We start from the raw sequence: 23,268 nt of genomic DNA, 5'->3' as shown, positions 1-23,268 counted from the left end.
TTTCCATTATCGGCGAAAGGCGCCCATCTCTCCTCGGCCGATAACCACGCCCCAGTTCCACCTTCGCCACGCCTCCGACACGCCCCCGTCAACTTTGTACGCTTCCGCGATGGAGTGCAGTTGAAAACGTCCAAAATCGGCTTTCCATTATACCGATTTATTCGTTTTTCTGAGATAAACGTCTATCTCCCGATTTGGGTCGAAATCTAGGCGTTTTTCTCTTTCGATTATAAGGTGGATGGTAACCCTACCTTCAGAGGAATAGATTTTATTTGTTTGATGTCTAAGTTGACAGCTCTGAAGAAGCAGACTTTGGGCTCCTTTCTGAATGTTTGGCATCCCTATAGTAGATGAAGGAGGAGGCAAACTTAACATGCTTTGTCTGTTTGCTCTCCCTGCCATGGTTCTTCTTGCCCAGCGCTCCGGCACATCCTGGGTGGAAGGGTGGGGGGGGGAAGGGAGGGAGGGGAGGGGCGAACTGTGTCTTTTTTTCACGACAGTATGGATGAGTAGTGGTTTTGAGTGTTGCACAAATGTGTTGTTTCACTTGCATTCTCCTATTCTGTGGTTTGTCATTGTTTTGCTTTTAATAAAGTTGATTTCAAATTTTAAAAAAAATATATCACAACTGTACAAAATCATCAAATATCACATCTTAGAAACTTTTCATTATACAATACCTTATTTTTAAACAGTAATATCTTTAGTTGTTTTTGAAAAGACAACATTTGTTCTGTAGTTCTAAGGACAGTGTGTTCCAGAGATGAGAGCCTATCATTTGAAAGGTATTACAGTGGAGTGTATGCACTCTCGCTCTTCAAAATGCTGGCACATCTCAAAGATTTTTATTAGTGTGATGTATTTTCAAAGTTGATGCTGTAAGACATAATCCATGCAATACAACGTTGTTTCCTTTCAGCCTCTAATTTCTATTGTGCCATGTTCTTATCTCCCTTGGGGGGGCGGGGCTACAATTCGTCATCTAGTAGTAGACATTAAATGGATCTAAAAAAACGCCAGCGCCATCTTGGCTGTTAACTTTTGCTGAGCTGACGCTGTAAAGAAACACAGGGTGAGTTAATTTCTTATCTAAAATAGTATATCTTCTGGATATAGGTTTAATACCGAATTCTTGGAAGATTATTAATATTGTGATTTGTATGTTGCAGGGGAATGTCCTTGAGGCAGCCCATGTGGGGCGAAACGTGCATGTCGGGCAGACGATCCCTTGGGTCTGACAAGTACAACTAGTTGAAAAGCTAAGTAAAGACAAGCGAAGTCAATATATATTTTTCTAAAAAAATGAGAGGAGGCTATATATATGAAAAAAGAACCGGTGAAGAGTTTGATGTTGTTTAAATCGCTTTAATCTTGAAAGGATAGCAATTAACATCACTGAGGTTTTTTTTGTTGTTGTTACATTTGTACCCCGCGCTTTCCCACTCATGCGGCTTACATGGAGCAATGGAGGGTTAAGTGACTTGCCCAGAGTCACAAGGAGCTGCCTGTGCCTGAAGTGAGAATCAAACTCAGTTCCTCAGTTCCCCAGGACCAAAGTCCACCACCCTAACCACTAGGCCACTCCTCCACTGTTGCTACTATTTGAGATTCTACATGGAATATTGCTATTCCACTAGCAACATTCCATGTAGAAGCCTGCCCTTGCAGATCACCAATGTGGCCGCACAGGCTTCTAAATGGAATGTTGCTAGTGGAATAGTAATATTCCATGTAGAATCTCAAATAGTAGCAACATTCCATGTAGAATCTCCAATAGTATCTATTTTATTTTTGTTACATTTGTAGCCCGCGCTTTCCCACTCATGGCAGGCTCAATGCGGCTTACATGGGGCAATGGAGGGTTAAGTGACTTGCCCAGAGTCACAAGGAGCTGCCTGTGCCTGAAGTGGGAATCGAACTCAGTTCCTCAGGACCAGAGTCCACCACCCTAGGCCACGTAAAGTCTGAATATGATCTTGAAATATGTATGACTCAATATAAAGTTGTGTGTGCTGTGAAATAAATGTTACTGAAAAAGAATTATTAAAGGAAAATTGAATCTGGATTGGATAGCTGGAATTTCTAACTGATGTTCTTATCTCAGTCATCTCTGTTTTTTTACAACTCTTATTTTATGAGTAGCCGTTAAGCCCATAACAACGGGCTAGTGTTTTGTTTTCCTATGGCCTCCCCCCGTCCACCAACCCTGCTCTCTCCCCTGCCCTCCCCCCAGCGTCTGTTTCCCTCCGTACCGCCCCCTCCTTCCCTCCCTGCTCCCTCCTCCTCCGATTTCCACGCCCATGTCCAAGCCCTCCTCCCTATTGGGCTGTACTGCTGGTGGAGGCGGGGCTTGGACTTCTACATTCTCAGAGTTCCGACTCTACTGCGCATTTGCAGGTGAGTCGGTCACTTGCCGTTTATATGTTTGATGTTTTTGGTATTTCTAACAGCAAATAGGTACAGAAGTATTTTCTTCTTGGCTGCACCCACTGTACTGTTAAGGATCTCAGCAAAATAGGGCCTACCAGTGTTTGCACATTGCTAAGGAAGTAACTGCAAAGTGGTTGGTTGTTCCTCAGAGACCACTCAACTAATCTGGTTTTCAGGATAAACACTAGTATTATGAATACACATGAAACGTATTTAGATTCCAAAGAGGGGATTCATGAAAGATCTGGTAAGCCAAATTCATCAGGAAGAGCCCTAAAACTAGGCCGAGACCCTCAGACTAAGAACTAATCATGTCAGTGGGAAATGAAAGATGAAGTCACACAGGGTGGTTATATACACAATGCACTACCTTCTATAGAGCTTGAAAAGTTAAAGAGTTCTTAACTCTAGCTTCCAAAAACTGCAACCAGGCCTGGTTCTCAGGAATGCCAAGCTATGTCATACCAATTGCCAGTGGTGTAGCGGGGGCGGCCGCCACCCGGGGCGGATCGCCGCTGCACCCCCCGGGTGCAGACCAACACGACACCCCCCCCCCCCACCAGCGTCGACACTCCCCCCCCCCCCCAGCATAGCACCACCCCGACATGGTCCCCATCTGCCTACGAGCTCCATTCCATCTGCAGCGCTGCTGTTAAGAAGAAATCACTTCGTCGGCCCTTCCCTCACTCACTGTGTCCCGCCCTTGAGGAAATAGGAAGTTACGTCAGAGGGCGGGACACAGTGAGTGAGGGAAGGGCCGACGAAGCGATTTCTTCTTTACAGCAGCGTGTCGGGGGGGGGGGTGGACGAATGCACCCCCCCCACCCGTTGACACCCGGGGCGGACCGCCCCCACCACCCCGCCCTTGCTACGCCACTGCCAATTGCTTTCATTCTTAGACCCCCATATATGCAAAAATCAGCTGTAGGTTCAATGTAGAATGTCTGAAAAACAGTCCAATTTGTAAGGTCCACCTTAAGCAAATCAATTTAGAAGAAGCCGTCATAGGACTTCAGCTAAAATTAAGTCACTTACTTGTCCTGTGATCTGTAAGTTGTAGCAGGCTACATTTTGGTTTTTCAGTGCGTGCCGATAAAGTACAGACCCAGTGAGCCAACATAATCCCAACCAGAGATTGAAGAAGCTCAGATAGAAAAGAGGTCGAACCTGTGAAGTAGAAAGAAAAAAGCAATGTGCAATCACAAAACAAATTGCAAACCTTCATTTTCCTAACGAGGTGTGGGTTTTTTTTTTCTGATGCATGATTCACTAATTTAAATAGCATAGTAAATGGATATGTAGAAAAGGTTAAACTGAGAATCTACTGCTTTCAGTTTGGATGGAAGACATGACAAGCACACGTGAAATAATTGTTTTGAAGAGAGTTATAGAGAAACCTATTTGTATGACTTACATAAAACGTAATAGATAAAATCAAAACATGAAATGCACCCAAAGGGAAACTACAAATAGAAAAGAATAAGCCCCCCACCCTCACCCCTGATTTTCTACTGATTCGGCTCAATACAGAGCTTAATTGATTGTGCCAAATTCCTGAAAATGAGAAAAGGCGCCACATACTTAGGGCACCATCGCAGTGGTGTGCTGGAGCAGGCTCTCACAGGCTCTCGAGAGCCATTTGTTAAGTTTTTAAGAATTTTGGGAGCCGGTTCTCCATGGCTACTTTAACAAATGGATCCAAAAATGTGGGCTTGGGCCCCTCCTGAATTCTCTTTTACTTTGCTGGCGAGAGAGAGCCCCCATGTTAACAATTTACCAGCACACCCCTGGCACCATGAGCCTTTTCAAAGTTTGTAAGCTAGAGAGTGCCAGTGCCATGCTCATGAGTTGAAAAATACTCATGGTGCGAGGGGGGGGGGGGGTGTTCTAGAGGAAGGAGGTGGGATTGTGAGAGATTTCTGTGTCACTCCAATTTTTGTGGTGTTAAACCTCCATATTTGTTATTCTCTTGTTGATAGTGGCGATGCTGCTTTCACTCTGTATGGTTGTGTTTCAATAAAAAAAAAATTTTTTTAAGTACTCATGGTGCAAAGATGGAACAGCTGGCAGATCTCATTCCATCTGCTGTAGCAGCAGGCCCGACAGGAAAAGGGGAAGGGTAGAGGATGAAGAGAAAGAAGATGAGCATCCCCTCCCCTGACCTGCTACCTATTTTGTTACAAAATCATCCCTGGAAGGAAAATTCAGAATATGTAAAGACAGCCATGGATAGAGAATCCTTTGTTCTCAGGCCTGGTAGAATGGAGAGGAAAATCAAATAGAGTGGAGGAACCACCTAGTAGTTAAATCACTGGGCAAACAAGCAGGGCAGCCCCTTGCAAATCCCCTTGCTGTTCTTTGTGATCTCTCTCCACTGCCTCAGCTACAAACATTAGGAGTCTTTTTACTAAGCTGTGCTAAAAAGTGGCCTTAATGCACCCTGGTGTGGGTTTTTTTTTTCCGTGTGCTAAGGCCATTTTTACCACAGCTGTAAAAACTGCTTTTTAAATATTTTTTTGTATTAATGTCCATGTGCTAATGTCACCATTAGCATGCAGCCCTTACAAAATGTTACTGCAGTGTTTTGCTCAGACAAATGGTGATGGAACCCACGAGGGAGGGAGCGACACTGGATCTCGTGCTCACAAATGGGGATAGCGTGTCAAATATCCGAGTGGGTGCCCACTTGGGCAGCAGTGACCATCAAACGGTTTGGTTTGATATAACAGCTAAAGTGGAGAGCGGCCACTCAAAACTCAAAGTCCTGGATTTCAAGCGTGCTGACTTTAGTAAAATGGGGGAATACCTAAGGAGCTGATGGGCTGGGAGGACGTACAAGAAGTGGAAGGACAGTGGTCCAGGCTGAAAGAAGCTACAAATAGGGCCACGAACCTTTATGTAAGGAAAGTAAATAAAAGCAAGAGAAAAAGGAAACCGATATGGTTCTCCAAGCAAGTGGCTGAGAAAATAAAGGCTAAAGAGTTGGCGTTCCAGAAATACACAAAAACTCAAGAAAAGGAACACATGGAGGAATACCGGATGAAACTGAAAGAAGCCAAGAGAGAGATACGACTGGCAAAAGCGCAAGCGGAAGAACAAATGGCTAGAAATGTAAAGAGGGGTGACAAAAATTTCTTCAGGTATATTAGTGAAAGGAGAATGACTAAAAAGGGAATTGTGAGACTAAAAGATACTGCGAACCGCTATGTGGAAAATGATGAAGAAAAAGCAAATTTGCTAAATAGATACTTTTGTTCTGTTTTCACAGAAGAAAATCCTGGAGAAGGACCGCGATGGACTGGAAATAGTACAAATGAGAATGAAGTGGATAGAGCACCGTTCACGGAAGAAAGTGTGTATCAACAACTTGAAAAGCTAAAGGTGGACAAAGCCATGGGACCGGAAGGGATCCACCCCAGGATATTGAGGGAGCTCAGAGAGGTTTTGGCGGGTCCTCTTAAAGATTTGTTTAATATATCCTTGCAGACGGGAAAGGTTCTGAGGGATTGGAGATCGGCGGAGGTGGTCCCTCTTCACAAAAGTGGTGATAGGGAAGAAGCTGGAAACTACAGGCTGGTAAGCCTCACTTCGGTTATTGGAAAAGTAATGGAAGCGATGCTGAAGGAAAGGATAGTGAATTTCCTGGAAGCCAATAAGTTGCAAGATCCGAGACAACATGGTTTTACCAAAGGGAAATCGTGCCAAACGAATCTCACTGAATTCTTTGATTGGGTGACAGGAGAATTGAATCAGGGACGAGCTATGGACGTAATCTACTTAGATTTCAGCAAAGCTTTTGACACGGTTCCCCACAGGAGGCTCTTAAATAAACTGGAAGGGCTGAAGATAGGACCCGAAGTGGTGAACTGGATTAGGAACTGGTTGACGGACAGAAGCCAGAGGGTGGTGGTGAATGGAATTCGCTCGGAGGAGGGGAAGGTGAGTAGTGGAGTGCCTCAAGGATCGGTGCTGGGACCGATTCTGTTCAATATATTTGTGAGTGACATTGCCGAAGGGTTAGAAGGTAAAGTTTGCCTATTTGCGGATGATACTAAGATCTGTAACATAGCAGACACCCGGGAGGGAGTGGAAAACATGAAAAAGGAAGCTAGAAGAATGGTCTAAGGTTTGGCAATTAAAATTCAATGCGAAGAAATGCAAAGTGATGCACTTAGGGAATAGAAATCCACGGGAGATGTATGTGTTAGGCGGGGAGAGTCTGATAGGTATGGGCGGAGAGAGGGATCTTGGGGTGATAGTATCTGAGGATTTGAAGGTGACGAAACAGTGTGACAAGGCGGTGGCCGTAGCTAGAAGGTTGTTAGGCTGTATAGAGAGAGGTGTGACCAGCAGAAGAAAGGGGGTGTTGATGCCCCTGTATAAGTCGTTGGTGAGGCCCCACCTGGAGTACTGTGTTCAGTTTAGGAGGCCGTATCTTGTTAAGGATGTAAAAAGAATTGAAGCGGTGCAAAGAAAAGCTACGAGAATGGTATGGGATTTGTGTTACAAGACGTATGAGGAGAGACTTGCTGAACTAAACATGTATACTCTGGAGGAAAGGAGAAACAGGGGTGATATGATACAGACATTCAAATATTTGAAAGGTATTAATCCGCAAACAAACCTTTTCCGGAGATGGGAAGATGGTAGAACGAGAGGACATGAAATGAGATTGAAGGGGGGCAGACTCAAGAAAAATGTCAGGAAGTATTTTTTCACGGAGAGAGTAGTGGATGCTTGGAATGCCCTCCCGCGGGAGGTGGTGGAAATGAAAACGGTAACGGAATTCAAACATGCGTGGGATAAGCATAAAGGAATCCTGTGCCGAAGGAATGGATCCTCAGGAGCTTAGTCAAGATCGGGAGGCGGGGATAGTGCTGGGCAGACTTATACGGTCTGTTCCAGAGCCGGTGGTTGGGAGGCGGGGCTGGTGGTTGGGAGGCGGGGATAGTGCTGGGCAGACTTATACGGTCTGTGCCAGAGCCGGTGGTGGGAAGCGGGACTGGTGGTTGGGAGGCGGGGATAGTGCTGGGCAGACTTATACGGTCTGTGCCAGAGCCGGTGGTTGGGAGGCGGGGCTGGTGGTTGGGAGGCGGGGATAGTGCTGTGCAGACTTATACGGTCTGTGCCAGAGCCGGTGGTGGGAGACGGGGCTGGTGGTTGGGAGGCGGGGATAGTGCTGGGCAGACTTATACGGTCTGTGCCCTGAAAAGGACAGGTACAAATCAAGGTAAGGTATACACAAAAAGTAGCACATATGAGTTTATCTTGTTGGGCAGACTGGATGGACCATGCAGGTCTTTTTCTGCCGTCATCTACTATGTTACTATGACCACTTCAACCACCCATTTTGTAGGTGATAAGTGCTCAGGTAGTATTCCTGTGCTAATCAGTTACTGCAAAGTAATGTAGCTGAGGTAACTGGCATCTTGGCATTTACAGCCAGCTGATTTCTTCCGCGAGGTAAAAAACGCTACCCTGGTTTAGTAAAAGACCCCCTAAACTAATAAACTAAACTAGAGATTTGGGGAGGATGTATCACAGTTAGAGATAAGCAGAAGATCTCAACTGGGGCAGAGGGAATTCACAGTTCAACTGAAGAGATTTAGAAAAGAAGCAGGTTGGAGAAAAGAGGGTGTGAAGGTAAAAGTCTAGGGCTCAAAACAGGAGAAAGCGTCCTTCCAGTGTCCTTGACTCAACTTTCTCCTGGTAGTTAAAATGGTTAATGTTTTCCCTCCTTTATAGCATTGTCAATTATTGTCCCTGGAAATGCTGAATCATGGGTCTGTGGTTAACCAGATTTCCATGTATTCAAAACAAGAGTCATTATGCCCTCCGGGTTTTGATACTTACCATATTTTTTTCACTGCAGCTATTTCTTTATTTATTTTGGAACATATTAAATGTCAGGACGTGTCAGCACAGAGTTCTGCTCTACTTACTTTCCATATGAACAAATATCTGATATTGCACCCTCTCAAGCTATTGCAGCCTTTGATTTATTTCAATATTATGATGGATTACGCAGTTTAGTGATTAAAGCTGTGTCACAGCTTTGTTAACTACAGAGAGACGCATGTATTAGCACATTTTAAGAAGTGTAGTGCAAGCAAAATTAAGTACATAGGTAACGCCACACTGGGAAAAGACCAAGGGTCCATCGAGCCCAGCATCCTGTCCACGACAGCGGCCAATCCAGGCCAAGGGCACCTGGCGAGCTTCCCAAACGTACAAACATTCTATACAATCAAGCCATTGTGACATCACTAATGAGGTTGGCTCTTATTGGTGGAATGAGCCACTATGACATCACAATAGGTTAAATCACTGCTCTATGTAATAAAAGTGAGCCAAGTAGAGGACCTAAGTACATAAGTAACGCCACACTGGGAAAAGACCAAGGGTCCATCGAGTCCAGCATCCTGTCCACGACAGCGGCCAATCCAGACCAAGGGCACCTGGCGAGCTTCCCAAACGTACAAACATTCTATACAATCAAGCCATTGTGACATCACTAATGAGGTTGGCTCTTATTGGTGGAATGAGCCACTATGACATCACAATAGGTTAAATCACTGCTCTATGTAATAAAAGTGAGCCAAGTAGAGGACATAAGTACATAAGTAATGCCACACTGGGAAAAGACCAAGGGTCCATCGAGCCCAGCATCCTGTCCACGACAGCAGCCAATCCAGGCCAAGGGCACCTGGCAAGCTTCCCAAACGTGCAAACATTCTATACAATCAAGCCATTGTGACATCACTAATGAGGTTGGCTCTTATTGGTGGAATGAGCCACTATGACATCACAATAGGTTAAATCACTGCTCTATGTAATAAAAGTGAGCCAAGTAGAGGACATAAGTACATAAGTAATGCCACACTGGGAAAAGACCAAGGGTCCATCGAGCCCAGCATCCTGTCCATGACAGCGGCCAATCCAGGCCAAGGGCACCTGGCGAGCTTCCTAAACGTGCAAACATTCTATACATGTTATTCCTGGAATTGTGGATTTTTCCTGTCCATTTGGTTATGGTTTATGGACTTGTCCTTTAGGAAACCGTCTAACCCCTTTTTAAACTCTGCCAAGCTAACCACCTTCACCACGTTCTCCAGCAACGAATTCCAGAGTTTAATTACGCGTTGGGTGAAGAACAATTTTCTCTGATTTGTTTTAAATTTACTACACTGTAGTTTCATCGCATGCCCCCTAGTCCTAGTATTTTTGGAAAGCGTGAACAGACGCTTCACATCCACCTGTTCCACTCCACTCATTATTTTATACACCTCTATCATGTCTCCCCTCAGCCGTCTCTTCTCCAAGCTGAAAAGCCCTAGCCTCCTTAGTCTTTCTTCATAGGGAAGTCGTCCCATCCCCGCTATCATTTTCGTCGCCCTTCGCTGCACCTTTTCCAATTCCACTATATCTTTCTTGAGATGCGGCGACCAGAATTGAACACAATACTCAAGGTGCGGTCGCACCATGGAGTGATATAACGGCATTATAACATCCTCACACCTGTTTTCCATATCTTTCCTAATAATACCCAACATTCTATTCGCTTTCCGAGCCGCAGCAGCACACTGAGCAGAAGGTTTCAGTGTATTATCGACAACGACACCCAGATCCCTTTCTTGGTCTGTAGCTCCTAACGTGGAACCTTGTATGACATAGCTATAATTTGGGTTCTTTTTTCCCACATGCATCACCTTGCACTTGCTCACATTAAACGTCATCTGCCATTTAGCCGCCCAGTCTCCCAGTCTCGTAAGGTCCTTCTGTAATTTTTCACAATCCTGTCGCAAGTTAACGACTTTGAGTAACTTTGTGTCATCAGCAAATTTAATTACCTCACTAGTTACTCCCATCTCTCAATCATTTATAAATATATTAAAAAGCAGAGGTCCTAGCACAGACCCCTGAGGAACCCCACTAACTACCCTTCTCCATTGTGAATACTGCCCATTTAACCCCACTCTCTGTTTCCTATCCTTCAACCAGTTTTTAATCCACAATAGGACTTTTCCTCCTATCCCATGACCCTCCAATTTCCTCTGTAGCCTTTGAACTATGGATTTATGTGTATTGAAAAGTTCTAATCTGAATTAACTTTTTTTTTAAAATTAAAACGAATGTTTGAAACTGGAAAAAAAAACCACCCCAAAATCACGAAAAGTCTGAAAAAATTAAAAAACAAACTGAAACTGTTTTGCGTGTGCATCCCTAGTAAACAAGACTGATTTTTTTTCAAAGTTCCCAATAATCCTTTAAGAAGCTCAAATTACCCCCCCCCCCCCCCTCCCCACACATAAATGTAAAAATTAGTCATTGAGGGACCCTATTACCAAGCTGCAGCAAGCACTAATGTTTGCTTACTGCGGCTTAACGTGGCATATCGTGGAGCACGCTGAGACATCCTGTGGTAAGTTGCAAATGTTTGCCCACATGCTCAAAAATATGACACTAACCGGGCAGTAATCGGCAGTGTACGTGTGCTGACGATTACTGCCCAGTTAATGTGCGAGACCTTACCGCTTAGTCAACGGGTGGCAGTAAGATCTCAGGCCCAAAATGGATGCCTGCTGAATTTTATTTTGCTGCGCATCCATTTTCGGCAAAAAAAAGGCCTTTTTTGCAGGCGTGCTGAAAAATGGACCTGCACATGTCCAATACACCAACGCAGGCCATTTTTCAGCGCACCTTAGTACAAGGGCCCCTACGGTTTTTTATGTTTTAGCTGAGGGACACGTCTGCACTGATCAGTGCACCTACATTGCCATATGATAACTGATTAGCGCAGAAGTAGCATGTGAGCCTTTACCGGCTACAAAATAGGTGGCAGTAAGGGCATTTTGGTTAATGTTGGCCACTAAATTGGAAAATGGAAAACTGGCCATTTTCTGGCCATAGGACGAAGTGGCCTTAGCATGCAGGAAAGACCCACATAAGGGCACCTTAAGGCCAATTTTTGCCACAGCTTTGTAAAAGGGTCCCTGAATTTGTAACCTCACTTGGAAAGAATGATCTATATGTAATTGGATGCTAGCACTTTGGGAATGCAGTATGTCAGGCACTCTTAAAACAAAGAGGGCAGCATTCTGCAAACGTGCCTATCTCAGTTGACAACACCCTCATCGTCCCCGTCTCATCTGCCCGCAACCTTGGAGTCATCTTCGACTCCTCCCTCTCCTTCTCTGCGCATATGCAGCAGATAGCCAAGACCTGTCGCTTCTTCCTTTACAACATTAGCAAAATTCGCCCTTTCCTCTCTGAGCACACCACCCGAACTCTCATCCACTCTCTCATTACCTCTCGCCTCGACTACTGCAACCTACTCCTCACTTGCCTCCCACTTTGCCACCTATCCCCCCTTCAGTCCGTTCAGAACTCTGCTGCACGTCTTATCTTCCGCCTGGACCGATATACTCACATCTCCCCCCTCCTCAAATCACTTCACTGGCTTCCAATCAGCTACCGCATACAGTTCAAGCTTCTCCTCCTAACCTACAAATGCACTCGATCTGCAGCCCCTCCCTACCTCTCTACCCTCATCTCCCCTTACGTTCCTACCCGTAACCTCCGCTCTCAAGACAAATCCCTCCTTTCAGTACCCTTCTCCACCACCGCCAACTCCAGGCTCCGCCCTTTCTGCCTCGCCTCACCCCATGCGTGGAATAATCTCCCTGAGCCCATATGCCAGGCCCCTTCCCTGCCCATCTTCAAATCCCTGCTAAAAGCAATGTCGCCTTTGGCACCTAACCACTACTCAAGAAATCTAGACTACCCCAACTTGTCATTTCGTCCATTAGATCGTAAGCTCCTTTGAGCAGGGACTGCCCCTTTTTGTTAAATTGTACAGCGCTGCGTAACCCTTGTAGCGCTATACAAATGTCAAGTAGTAGTAGTAGTAGTAGTAATGTGTACTGAGTAGTTAGAAGGAACAAAATCTAGGAGCACACCATGAGGTCCTTTTACAAAGCCACAGTAAAAAATGGCCTGCGGTATTGAGTGGAAGACAATGAAGCAGATCAATGGTAAAGGTAAACAAGCTTTATTATTAAAATGATATCATATATAGAGTACAGGCCGTGTTTCGCACAGCAGGGCTGCGTCGGGGGCTACTCAACGATGCTTACTATAACTGTCGTTGTTTTCCAGCCATCACTGTGACGGAAGGACACATGCCGGTTACTAGATGTTGCCCTCTGCTTAATATGGTTTGTGCTGGTTGTTTTGCGCTATGAACATTATAATTTACTGGAACAAGCATTTATTATATGACAGTTATAGAAAGCATCGTTGAGTAGCCCCCGACGCAGGCCTGCTGTGCGAAACACGGCCTGTGTCTGCAGTATACTCTCTATATTATATCATTTTAATAATAAAGCTTGTTTACCATTGATCTGCTTCGTTGTCTTCCACTTTGGAGTTTGCGGATCGTTTGCCTTGCTGTTTTCTTGGACCCTCCCTGCGGCATTGAGGGCATGTCTTTTGGGTGCGTGCTGGGCCACTTTTTACTTCGGCTGGGGAAAAAGGCCATTTTTTAATGGGCCAGGAAATGGGCGTGTGCAAAAATTAAAACTAATGCGTACCTATTTATGGCCTGAGCCCTTACCGCCAGCCATTGACTTAGAAATAAGGGCTCAAGCACTACCTGTGTGGTAACCATGCAGCGCACGCCAACGTGGCCATGCTGCCGATTACCGCCGGAAACGCCCCTCCCCCTCGGTAGAAAACAGACAACTATTTTCTATTGCAGGATTTGGCATGTGTAAAACTCAGAATTATTGCCAGGTGCATTCGCTGCCCCAGATATAGTGCTGATTTGGCGCCCGCTACTCACACGTTAGCCCTCCCACGGCTTTGTAAAAGGGACCCAAAATTTCTAATCACACCATTTTATGGAGTGCAAAACAAATTATATATATACCTTGGCATTGGAGCCGACTCTGTGGGTGCTGTGGGTGCTTGAGCACCCCCAATATTGAGAAAAATTCCTTGTATGTGTTCAGGGAGGGGTCATTTTCATTGGGCTTAGCACCCCCAATAATTTTGAAACGTTGGCTACTATGTACCTTGGATATCAGTTAAAAGGAAAAGAATGCATTTTTATTTTAAGCTGACTTACTTCCTAAGGTTTTGTTTTGTTCATGGGTTGGGTTTTTTTTTCTTTTTTTGGACAAACAATCTAAATTTCATCAGTAACTCTGGGGTTTTGGGTTACGATTTGTTGCATTTGGCAGCATTGGCTAGCGGTGAAATCCTTGCCACATCATCAAACCAGTAAGTCCCAGCCCTGTCTGATTAAACAGATATTTAAAAAAAAAATCTGGATCTTTCAGGATCCTGCAAGACAAAAATTAAGCTGTTTTTAGGACAGAGGGTGCTTTTTTTTTTGTTACATTTGTACCCCGCGCTTTCCCACTCATGGCAGGCTCAATGCAGCGCCCCCCCCCAGGAACAGCGCGACCCCCCCGGCGAAATAACCCCCCGGGTGCAGCGCGACTCCCCAGCGAAAGAACCCCCCCGGGTGTACGCCGCTGAGGGGGGGGGGGGGTGCCGCGCGCCTGTCGGCTCTTCGTTTCCATGCTCCTTCTGCCCCGGAACAGGTTACTTCCTGTTCCGGGGCAGAAGGAGCATGGAAACGAAGAGCCGACAGGCGCGCGGCACCCCCCCAGCGGCGTGCACCTGGGGTGGACCGCCCCCCCCCCCCCCTTGGTACGCCACTGGCTCAATGTGGCTTACATATTATATACAGGTACAGTGAATGATACATACCTGTAGCAGGTGTTCTCCGAGGACAGCAGGCTGATTGTTCTCATGACTGGGTGACGTCCGCGGCAGCCCCCACCAACCGGAAAAGGCTTCGCGGGACGGTCGGCACGCAGGGCACGCCCACCGCGCATGCGCGGCCGTCTTCCCGCCCGTGCGCGACCGCTCCCGCCAGTTGAATGACAAGCAATAAAATATGAAACACAACTCCAAAGGGGAGGAGGGAGGGTAGGTGAGAACAATCAGCCTGCTGTCCTCGGAGAACACCTGCTACAGGTATGTATCATTCACTTTCTCCGAGGACAAGCAGGCTGCTTGTTCTCACGACTGGGGTATCCCTAGCTCTCAGGCTCACTCAAAACAAGAACCCAGGTCAATTGAACCTCGCAACGGCGAGGGTACAACAGAAAATTGACCTACGAAGAACAACTAACTGAGAGTGCAGCCTGGCCAGAATAAATTCGGGTCCTGGAGGGTGGAGGGTGGAGTTGGATTTACACCCCAAACAGATTCTGCAGCACCGACTGCCCGAACCGACTGTCGCGTCGGGTATCCTGCTGGAGGCAGTAATGTGATGTGAATGTGTGGACAGATGACCACGTCGCAGCCTTGCAAATCTCTTCAATAGTGGCTGACTTCAAGTGGGCCACCGACGCTGCCATGGCTCTGACACTATGAGCCGTGACATGACCCTCAAGAGTCAGCCCAGCCTGGGCGTAAGTGAAGGAAATGCAATCTGCTAGCCAATTGGAGATGGTGCGTTTCCCGACAGCGACCCCTAGCCTGTTAGGGTCGAAAGAAATAAACAATTGAGCGGACTGTCTGTGGGGCTGTGTCCGCTCCAAGTAGAAGGCCAATGCTCTCTTGCAGTCCAATGTGTGCAACTGACGTTCAGCAGGGCGGGTATGCGGCCTGGGGAAGAATGTTGGCAAGACAATTGACTGGTTAAGATGGAACTCTGACACCACCTTCGGCAGGAATGTTGGGTGGGTGCGGAGCACTACTCTGTTGTGATGAAATTTGGTATATGGAGCGTGAGCTACCAGGGCTTGAAGCTCACTGACCCTACGAGCTGAAGTGACTGCCACCAAGAAAATGACCTTCCAGGTCAAGTACTTCAGATGGCAGGTATTCAGTGGCTCAAAAGGAGGTCTCATCAGCTGGGTGAGGACGACGTTGAGATCCCATGACACTGTAGGAGGCTTGATAGGGGGCTTGGACAAAAGCAAGCCTCTCATGAATCGAACGACTAAAGGCTCTCCAGAGATGGCTTTACCTTCCACATGATAATGGTAAGCACTAATCGCACTAAGGTGATTCTTTACTGAGTTGGTCTTGAGGCCAGACTCTGATAAGTGCAGAAGGTATTCAAGCAGGTTCTGTGCAGGGCAAGAACGAGGTTCTAGGGCCTTGCTCTCACACCACACGACAAACCTCCTCCACTTGAAAAAGTAACTCTTTTTAGTGGAATCCTTCCTAGAGGCAAGCAAGACCCGGGAGACACCCTCAGACAGACCCAACGCAGCGAAGTCTACGCCCTCAACATCCAGGCCGTGAGAGCCAGGGATTGAAGGTTGGGGTGCAGCAACGCTCCGTCGTTCTGCGAGATGAGAGTCGGAAAACACTCCAATCTCCACGGTTCTTCGGAGGACAACTCCAGAAGAAGAGGGAACCAGATCTGACGGGGCCAAAAGGGCGCCACCAGAATCATGGTGCCGCGGTCTTGCTTGAGCTTCAGTAAGGTCTTCCCCACCAAAGGTATGGGAGGATAAGCATACAGGAGGCCGGTCCCCCAATGGAGGAGAAAGGCATCCGACGCTAGCCTGCCGTGTGCCTGAAGTCTGGAACAGAACAGAGGCAGCTTGTGGTTGGTCTGAGAGGCGAAAAGGTCCACCGAGGGGGTGCCCCACTCTCGGAAGATCTTGCGTACCACTCTGGAATGGAGCGACCACTCGTGCGGTTGCATGACTCTGCTCAGTCTGTCGGCCAGACTGTTGTTTACGCCTGCCAGGTACGTGGCTTGGAGGAGCATGCCGAACCGGCACGCCCAACGCCACATCCCGACGGCTTCCTGACACAGGGGGCGATATCCGGTGCCCCCCTGCTTGTTGACGTAATACATTGCAACCTGATTGTCTGTCCGAATTTGGATAATTTGGCAGGACAGCCGATCTCTGAAAGCCTTCAGTGCGTTCCAGATCGCTCGGAGCTCCAGGAGGTTGATCTGCAGATCCTTTTCCTGGAGGGACCACAGACCCTAGGTGTGAAGCCCATCGACATGAGCTCCCCACCCCAGGCGAGATGCATCCGTCGTCAGCACTTTCGTGGGCTGTGGAATTTGGAATGGGCGTCCCAGGGTCAAATTGGTCCGGATGGTCCACCAGAGCAGTGAAGTGCGGCAACTGGTGGAGAGGCGGATGACATCTTCTAGATTCCCGGTGGCTTGGAACCACTGGGAAGCTAGGGTCCATTGAGCAGATCTCATGTGAAGACGAGCCATGGGAGTCACATGAACTGTGGAGGCCATATGACCCAGAAGTCTCAACATCTGCCGAGCTGTGACCTGCTGAGACGCTCTGGTCTGCGAAGCCAGGGACAGGAGGTTGTTGGCCCTCGCTTCGGGAAGGAAGGCCTGAGCCGTCTGAGTATTCAGCAGAGCTCCTATGAATTCCAGAGACTGCGTTGGCTGGAGATGGGACTTTGGGTAATTTATCACAAACCCCAGCAGCTCCAGGAGTCGAGTAGTGCACTGCATAGACCGGAGGGCTCCCGCCTCCGAGGTGTTCTTGACCAGCCAATCGTCGAGATATGGGAACACGTGCACTCCCAGCTTGCGTAGGTAGGCCGCCACCACCACGAGGCACTTGGTAAACACTCGAGGGGCAGAGGCGAGCCCAAAGGGCAGCACACAATACTGAAAGTGCCGTGCGCCCAGGCGGAATCTGAGATACTGTCTGTGAGCTGGCAGTATCGGTATGTGAGTATATGCGTCCTTTAAATCCAGGGAACATAGCCAATCGTTTTTCTGAATCATTGGCAGAAGGGTGCCCAAGGAAAGCATCCTGAACTTTTCTTTGACCAGGAATTTGTTCAGGCCTCTCAGGTCTAGGATGGGACGCATCCCCCCTGTTTTCTTTTCCACAAGGAAGTACCTGGAATAGAATCCCTGCCCTTCCTGCCCGGGTGGTACGGGCTCGACCGCATTGGCGCTGAGAAGGGCGGAGAGTTCCTCTGCAAGTACCTGCTTGTGATGGGAGCTGAAGGATTGAGCTCCCGGAGGACAATTTGGTGGCAGGGAGGCCAAATTCAGGGCGTATCCGCACCGCACTATTTGGAGAACCCACTGGTCGGAGGTTATGAGAGGCCACCTTTGGTGAAAAAAACTTAACCTCCCCCCGACCGGCAGATCGTCCTGTACGGACACTTTGAGGGCGGCTATGTTCCCATGGATCCAGTCAAAAGCCCGTCCCCGGCTTTTGCTGTGGAGGCGCAGGGGGCTGCTTAGGCGCACGCTGTTGACGGGAACGAGCGCGCTGGGGCTGTCCCTGTGCCTGACGAGGCCTTCGGGCCGGCTGGTTGTACCTACGCTTTGCAAAAGAATAGGGTGCAACCTGCCGGGCCCGGGAAAAACGTCCACCTGCTGAGGTGGATGCTGAAGGCGCCCGGTGGGAGAGCTTGTCGAGAGCGGTTTCCCGCTGATGCAGTTGGTCCACCATCTGCTCGACCTTCTCACCAAAAATGTTATCCCCCCGGCAAGGGACGTCGGCCAGTCTCTGCTGGGTGCGGTTGTCCAGGTCAGAGGCACGCAGCCATGAGAGCCTGCGCATCACTATACCTTGGGCCGCAGCACGAGATGCCACGTCACAGGTGTCATAGATACCCCTGGACAGGAACTTTCTGCACGCCTTCAGCTGCCTGACCACCTCCTGATAAGGCCTGGACTGCTCCGGCGGGAGCTTATCGACCAGGTCCGCCAGTTGTTGCACATTAGTCCGCATGTGGATGCTCATATAGAGCAGGTATGACTGGATGCGGGTCACGAGCATGGAGGATTGGTAGGCCTTCCTCCCAAACGAGTCCAGAGTGCGAGACTCCCGCCCCGGGGGCGCCGAGGCGGTATCCCTCGAACTCCGTGCCCTCTTGAGAGCAGAATCCACGACCGCCGAGTCATGGGGCAATTGGGGCCGCATTAACTCTGGGTCAGAGTGGATCCTGTACTGGGACTCTGCTTTCTTGGGAATGGTGGGGTTAGTTAACGGTCGCACCCAGTTCCGAAGCAGTGTCTCCTTGAGGACATTGTGCAGCGGTACCGTGGAGGACTGTCTAGGTGGTGATGGATAGTCGAGGACCTCGAGCATCTCGGCCCTCGGCTCTTCCACAGAGACCACGGGAAAGGGAATGCTAATAGACATATCCCGCACAAAGGAGGCAAAGGAGAGACTCTCAGGAGGTGAGAGCTTCCTCTCCGGTGAAGGCGTGGGGTCCGAGGGAAGGCCCGTAGACTCCTCTGAGGAGAAATATCTAGGGTCCTCCTCTTCCCCCCACGAGGCCTCATCCTCGGTATCGGACATAAGCTCGTGTAGCTGAGTCCTGAACCGGGCCCGGCTCGACGTCGAGGCACCGAGGTCTCGGTGTCGTCGAGCGGTGGACTCCCGCGCCGGCGGGGACGGAGCTCCCTCCATCGACGTCGACGGGGACTCCACCTGTGTGGCGGTCGAGACCAGCGCCGCAAGCGGCGGCGGTGTCGACGGCCCCGGCGCCAGGCTAGAGCTCGCCGGCGCCACAGACATCGGCGCCGAGGGCGCAAGCACCCCCGGCGCCGGCACAGCCTGGCGCATCAGCCCTTCCAGGATCCCCGGAAGGATGGCTCTGAGGCACTCGTCCAGGCCCGCTGCCGGGAAAGGCGGTGGGGCCGGTAAGGGTGTCGGTGCCAGAAGCTGATGGGGGCCAGGAGACGGCACCGAGGTGCCGGAACCCTGACGCGTCGGTACCTCCACAACCGACGGGGACCTCTCCTCTCGACGATGACGCTTCGGCGTCGCCTCCTCTCCGATGTCCGGATGCACCGAGGGCGACCGGTGACGACGCTTCTTGTTTTTCTTTCGATGCGCGTCACCGGCGCCGGGAGGTATGGAGGAGGAGGAGGACGATCCCCCTCGGTCCCGAGGAGCCGGGTCAGACAGGGTTCGGTCCCGTGGGCCAAGGGCTGAGGGAGTGACCGGGGCCGACTGCCCACGCGGCCGCTCACCTCTACCCTCGCCGGCGGACCGGCGGGCTGACGGGACCTGTTCTCCTGGGGTCGATGCCATCGGTGCCGATGTCTCGGGCATCGATACCGGTACCGAAGGACCGGGCGTCGATACCGATGCCGTCGAGGTCGACGTCGAGGGGCCGGCGCAAGTTCCAAAAAGACGGTCCCGCAGAACTTGCCTCGCAACCTGAGTCCGTTTCCGGAGACCGAGACACAGGGAACACGACTTGATATTGTGCTCCGGCCCGAGGCACTGGAGGCACCAAGTGTGGGTGTCGGTCTGCGAGATCGGCCGGCCGCAGCGACCACACTTTTTAAATCCACTCGGGACCTTCGAGGACATCGACGGAAAAATCGCGTCGGCGAAGTCAAAGTCGTCAATGGTGGCTGAAATCACACCTCGAAAAAAGAAAACGACCGTGCGGCCACTAAGCCGCAACCCGGCGTCCCCGCTGGAAACGAGGGAAAAAAGGAAGCGCGTGCTCCACACGCTCAGGTTTTTTTTGTTTTTTTTTTCTTTTGAAAAAGGAAACCGGCGGTAACAAAAAACTAAGAGAAAAAGCAACGATCCGCGTAAACGCGATCGAAAATCCGGCGGCTGAAAACAGAGAGAGCGGCAAAGCACAACTCTCTCCAGACGCGGAAAAAAAGGAACTGGCGGGAGCGGTCGCGCACGGGCGGGAAGACGGCCGCGCATGCGCGGTGGGCGTGCCCTGCGTGCCGACCGTCCCGCGAAGCCTTTTCCGGTTGGTGGGGGCTGCCGCGGACGTCACCCAGTCGTGAGAACAAGCAGCCTGCTTGTCCTCGGAGAATTATTTGTACCTGGGGCAATGGAGGGTTAAGTGACTTGCCCAGAGTCACAAGGAGCTGCCTGTGATCTGGTTAGTGAAAGAACATCTGAAAGCAAGGAGGCCAAAAGGCAGTTTAAAAAGTGTAATTATTATTCTGTATACAAGATAAATTTCCCAATTATAAAATCCCTGCTCCAACAGGCCTGTTATGAAATTACCTTATTCTGGAAGATGTTTTTCCTGTATTGTGCCTATGCGACAGGGACAAAAATATATTTTCATATTCTATCTCTGTGGAAAAACCTGGCCCTAAGTGATGTGGAGGGGCATAATCGAATGGGGCGCCCAAGTTTTCCTGAGGGCGTCCTCGCAGAACGTCCCCGCAAAGAGGTGGGGAAACCCGTATTATCGAAACAAGATGGGTGGCCATCTTTCGTTTCGATAATACGGTCGGGGACGCCCAAATCTCAAAATTTAGGCCGACCTTATAGATGGTCGTCTCTAGAGATGGTCGTCCCCGATTTTCGGCGATAATGGAAACTGAGGACACCCATCTCAGAAACGACCAAATCCAAGCTATTTGGTCATGGGAGGAGCCAGCATTCGTAGTGCACTGGTCCCCCTCACATGCCAGGACACCAACCGTGCACCCTAGGGGGCACTGCAGTTGACTTCAGAAAAAGCTCCCAGGTGCATAGCTCCCTTACCTTGTGTGCTGAGCCCCCCAACCCCCCCCCCCCCAACCCCACTCCCCCACAACTGTACACCACTACCACAGTCCTTACGGATGAAAGGGAATCACTTAGATGTGGGTACAGTGGGTTTGTGGAGGGGTTAGGAGGACTCACATTTACCAACACAAGTTTAACAGGAGGGGGGGGGGGGGGGGGGATGGGCCTGGGTCCGCCTGCCTGAAGTGCACTGCAGTGCCCACTAAAACTGATCCAGGGACCTGCATACTGCTGTCATGGAACTGGGTATGATATTTGAGGCTGGCACAGAGGCTGGAAAGAATATTTTAAAAATTTATTTTTAGGGTGGGAGGGGGGTTAGTGACCACTAGGGGAGTAGGGGGAGGTCATCCCCGATTCCCTCCGGTGGTCATCTGGTCATTTAGGGCACATTTTTGTGGCTTGGTCGTAAAAAAAAAGGACCGAGTCGGCCAAGTGTTCGTCAGGGACGCCCTTCTTTTTTCCATTATCGGCCGAGGACGCCCATGTGTTAAGCACGCCCCAGTCCCGCCTTCGTTATGCTTCCTACACGCCCCAGTGAACTTTGGTTGTCTATGCGACGGAAAGCAGTTGAGGACGCCCAAAATCAGCTTTCGATTATGCCGATTTGGACGACCCTAGGAAAAGGACGCCCATCTCCCAATTTGTGTCGAAAGTTGGTCACCCTTCTTTTTTGAAAATAAGCCTGATAGGGGGTCTTTTAAATGATTACAGTGACACTTATCTGGAAAACGGTCCTACCCGACAGGCACCCGCTTCGCCACTGCTTCTTCACAGAGTGGAACCAGTTGTCACATTGCAACTTCACATCATCCATTCGCCACTGTGATGTGCAGTGTTGTAATGTGACAACGGGCTCCACCCTATCAAGAAACAGTAGCGAAACGGGTGCCTGTCAGGTAAGACTGTTTTCCAGATAAGTGTCACTGTAATCATTTGAATTGCTGCTATTTATACAATGCATGCAAAGAAAATGATTAAGACAAGTTGACGCTGGAAGTTGAAAACCTATATTACTGAATGATAAAAGATTAAAAATAAAAAACAAAATAAGAGAAGACAGGAGGTTTTTGGTCAATGATTGATATCAAATCACCACTGTGGATTATGCTTAAACCCATATGAATAACATGGGCAGCTTCCAGGTGATATCTGAGACCTTTGGCTCCAATTAAAGTGAACAATTTGTCCATTTCGATGTGTTATGTTTTTCCTTGTTTGAACTTGTGGACTTTTTCAGCCAGTTTGGATAGTAATGTGTTCTTACACAAAAAAAGTTAAGTTTTATGGCAGCCTTATACAGTGGCCTGCTGTGTTACAGGATCATGGGATGAGAAAGACATCAAAACATATAAGGACAATTATTTCTTGCACTTCCTTCCCCCTTAATAGGTTAATAGTTATTTATGAGAAAAATATTTTGAATGTTATGGAAATCCTACACCACCGAAAAAAAATACATAGATATTTTTTAAAGAAAGGCCTTATCAACTACCAAATTTCTTTCTAACTTTTGGGAATTCTTTTTTTTTTTAAATCAGGAAAAGATAGAAGGAAAAAACTTGCCCCCTTATTTTACAAAGACTATCAAACCATAAGAAGGTTTAATGGATTAAGGGGGCCTTTTACAAAGCCGCGCTAACGTTTTTTAGCTCACGTAAAAATCAGCTGGCGGTAAATGCTGACAAACCAATAGGAATATAATGGGTGTCTCAGTGTTTACCATCACCTGATTTTTACCGCAAGCTAAAAAACGTTAGTGCGGCTTTGTGAAAGGCCCCCTAATTTGGTTGCCGTGTCAATCCACCTGTATGCACAAGCATAAAGGTTAATAAAGTGATACTTGTTGGATTTGGGGGGGGGGGGGCTTTTACTAAGGCACACTAGTGGGTTTAGTGCGTGCTAAAAATTAGTGGGTACTAAACACTAAGATGCCAAAGGAATATAATATATATATACTAGTAAAAAAAAGGCCCGTTTCTGACAAAAATGAAATGGGCGCTAGCAAGGTTTTCCTCGGAGTATGTATGTTTGAGTGTATGTAAGAGTGACTGTGTGTGACAGAGAGAGTGAATGTGCGAGTATGTGTGTGTGAAAGAGTGTGTGTGTGAGAATGAGAGTGTGTGCAAGTGCGTATGTGAGACACAGTGTGAGAGAGAGAGAGTGTGTTTCACACAGGTACAGTGTGTGTCAGAGAGAGAGAGTGTGTGTGACACAGACTCTCTGTGAGACTGAGTTTATGAGACCAAGAAAGTGTGTGAGTGACTGTGTGACACATAGAGAGTGAATGTGA

General features: G+C 48.6%; 1 protein-coding gene across 3 annotated transcripts in view; it reads right to left on the bottom strand.

The window, feature by feature from the left end:
* The window catches only part of TMEM116 (transmembrane protein 116), a 94,624-nt gene that overhangs the window by 39,929 nt on the left and 31,427 nt on the right, over positions 1 to 23,268 (bottom strand). For all 3 annotated transcript variants that reach the window (XM_030219758.1, XM_030219757.1, XM_030219756.1), the window contains exon 4: positions 3,466 to 3,597. In XM_030219758.1, the coding sequence (XP_030075618.1) occupies positions 3,466 to 3,597 (132 nt within the window). The remainder of the gene's footprint in view (positions 1 to 3,465; positions 3,598 to 23,268) is intronic.

The sequence above is a fragment of the Microcaecilia unicolor genome, chromosome 11 (assembly GCF_901765095.1).
Source record: "Microcaecilia unicolor chromosome 11, aMicUni1.1, whole genome shotgun sequence".
Taxonomy (NCBI): Eukaryota; Metazoa; Chordata; class Amphibia; order Gymnophiona; family Siphonopidae; genus Microcaecilia; species Microcaecilia unicolor.
This window is presented reverse-complemented; position numbering and strand designations above follow the sequence as displayed.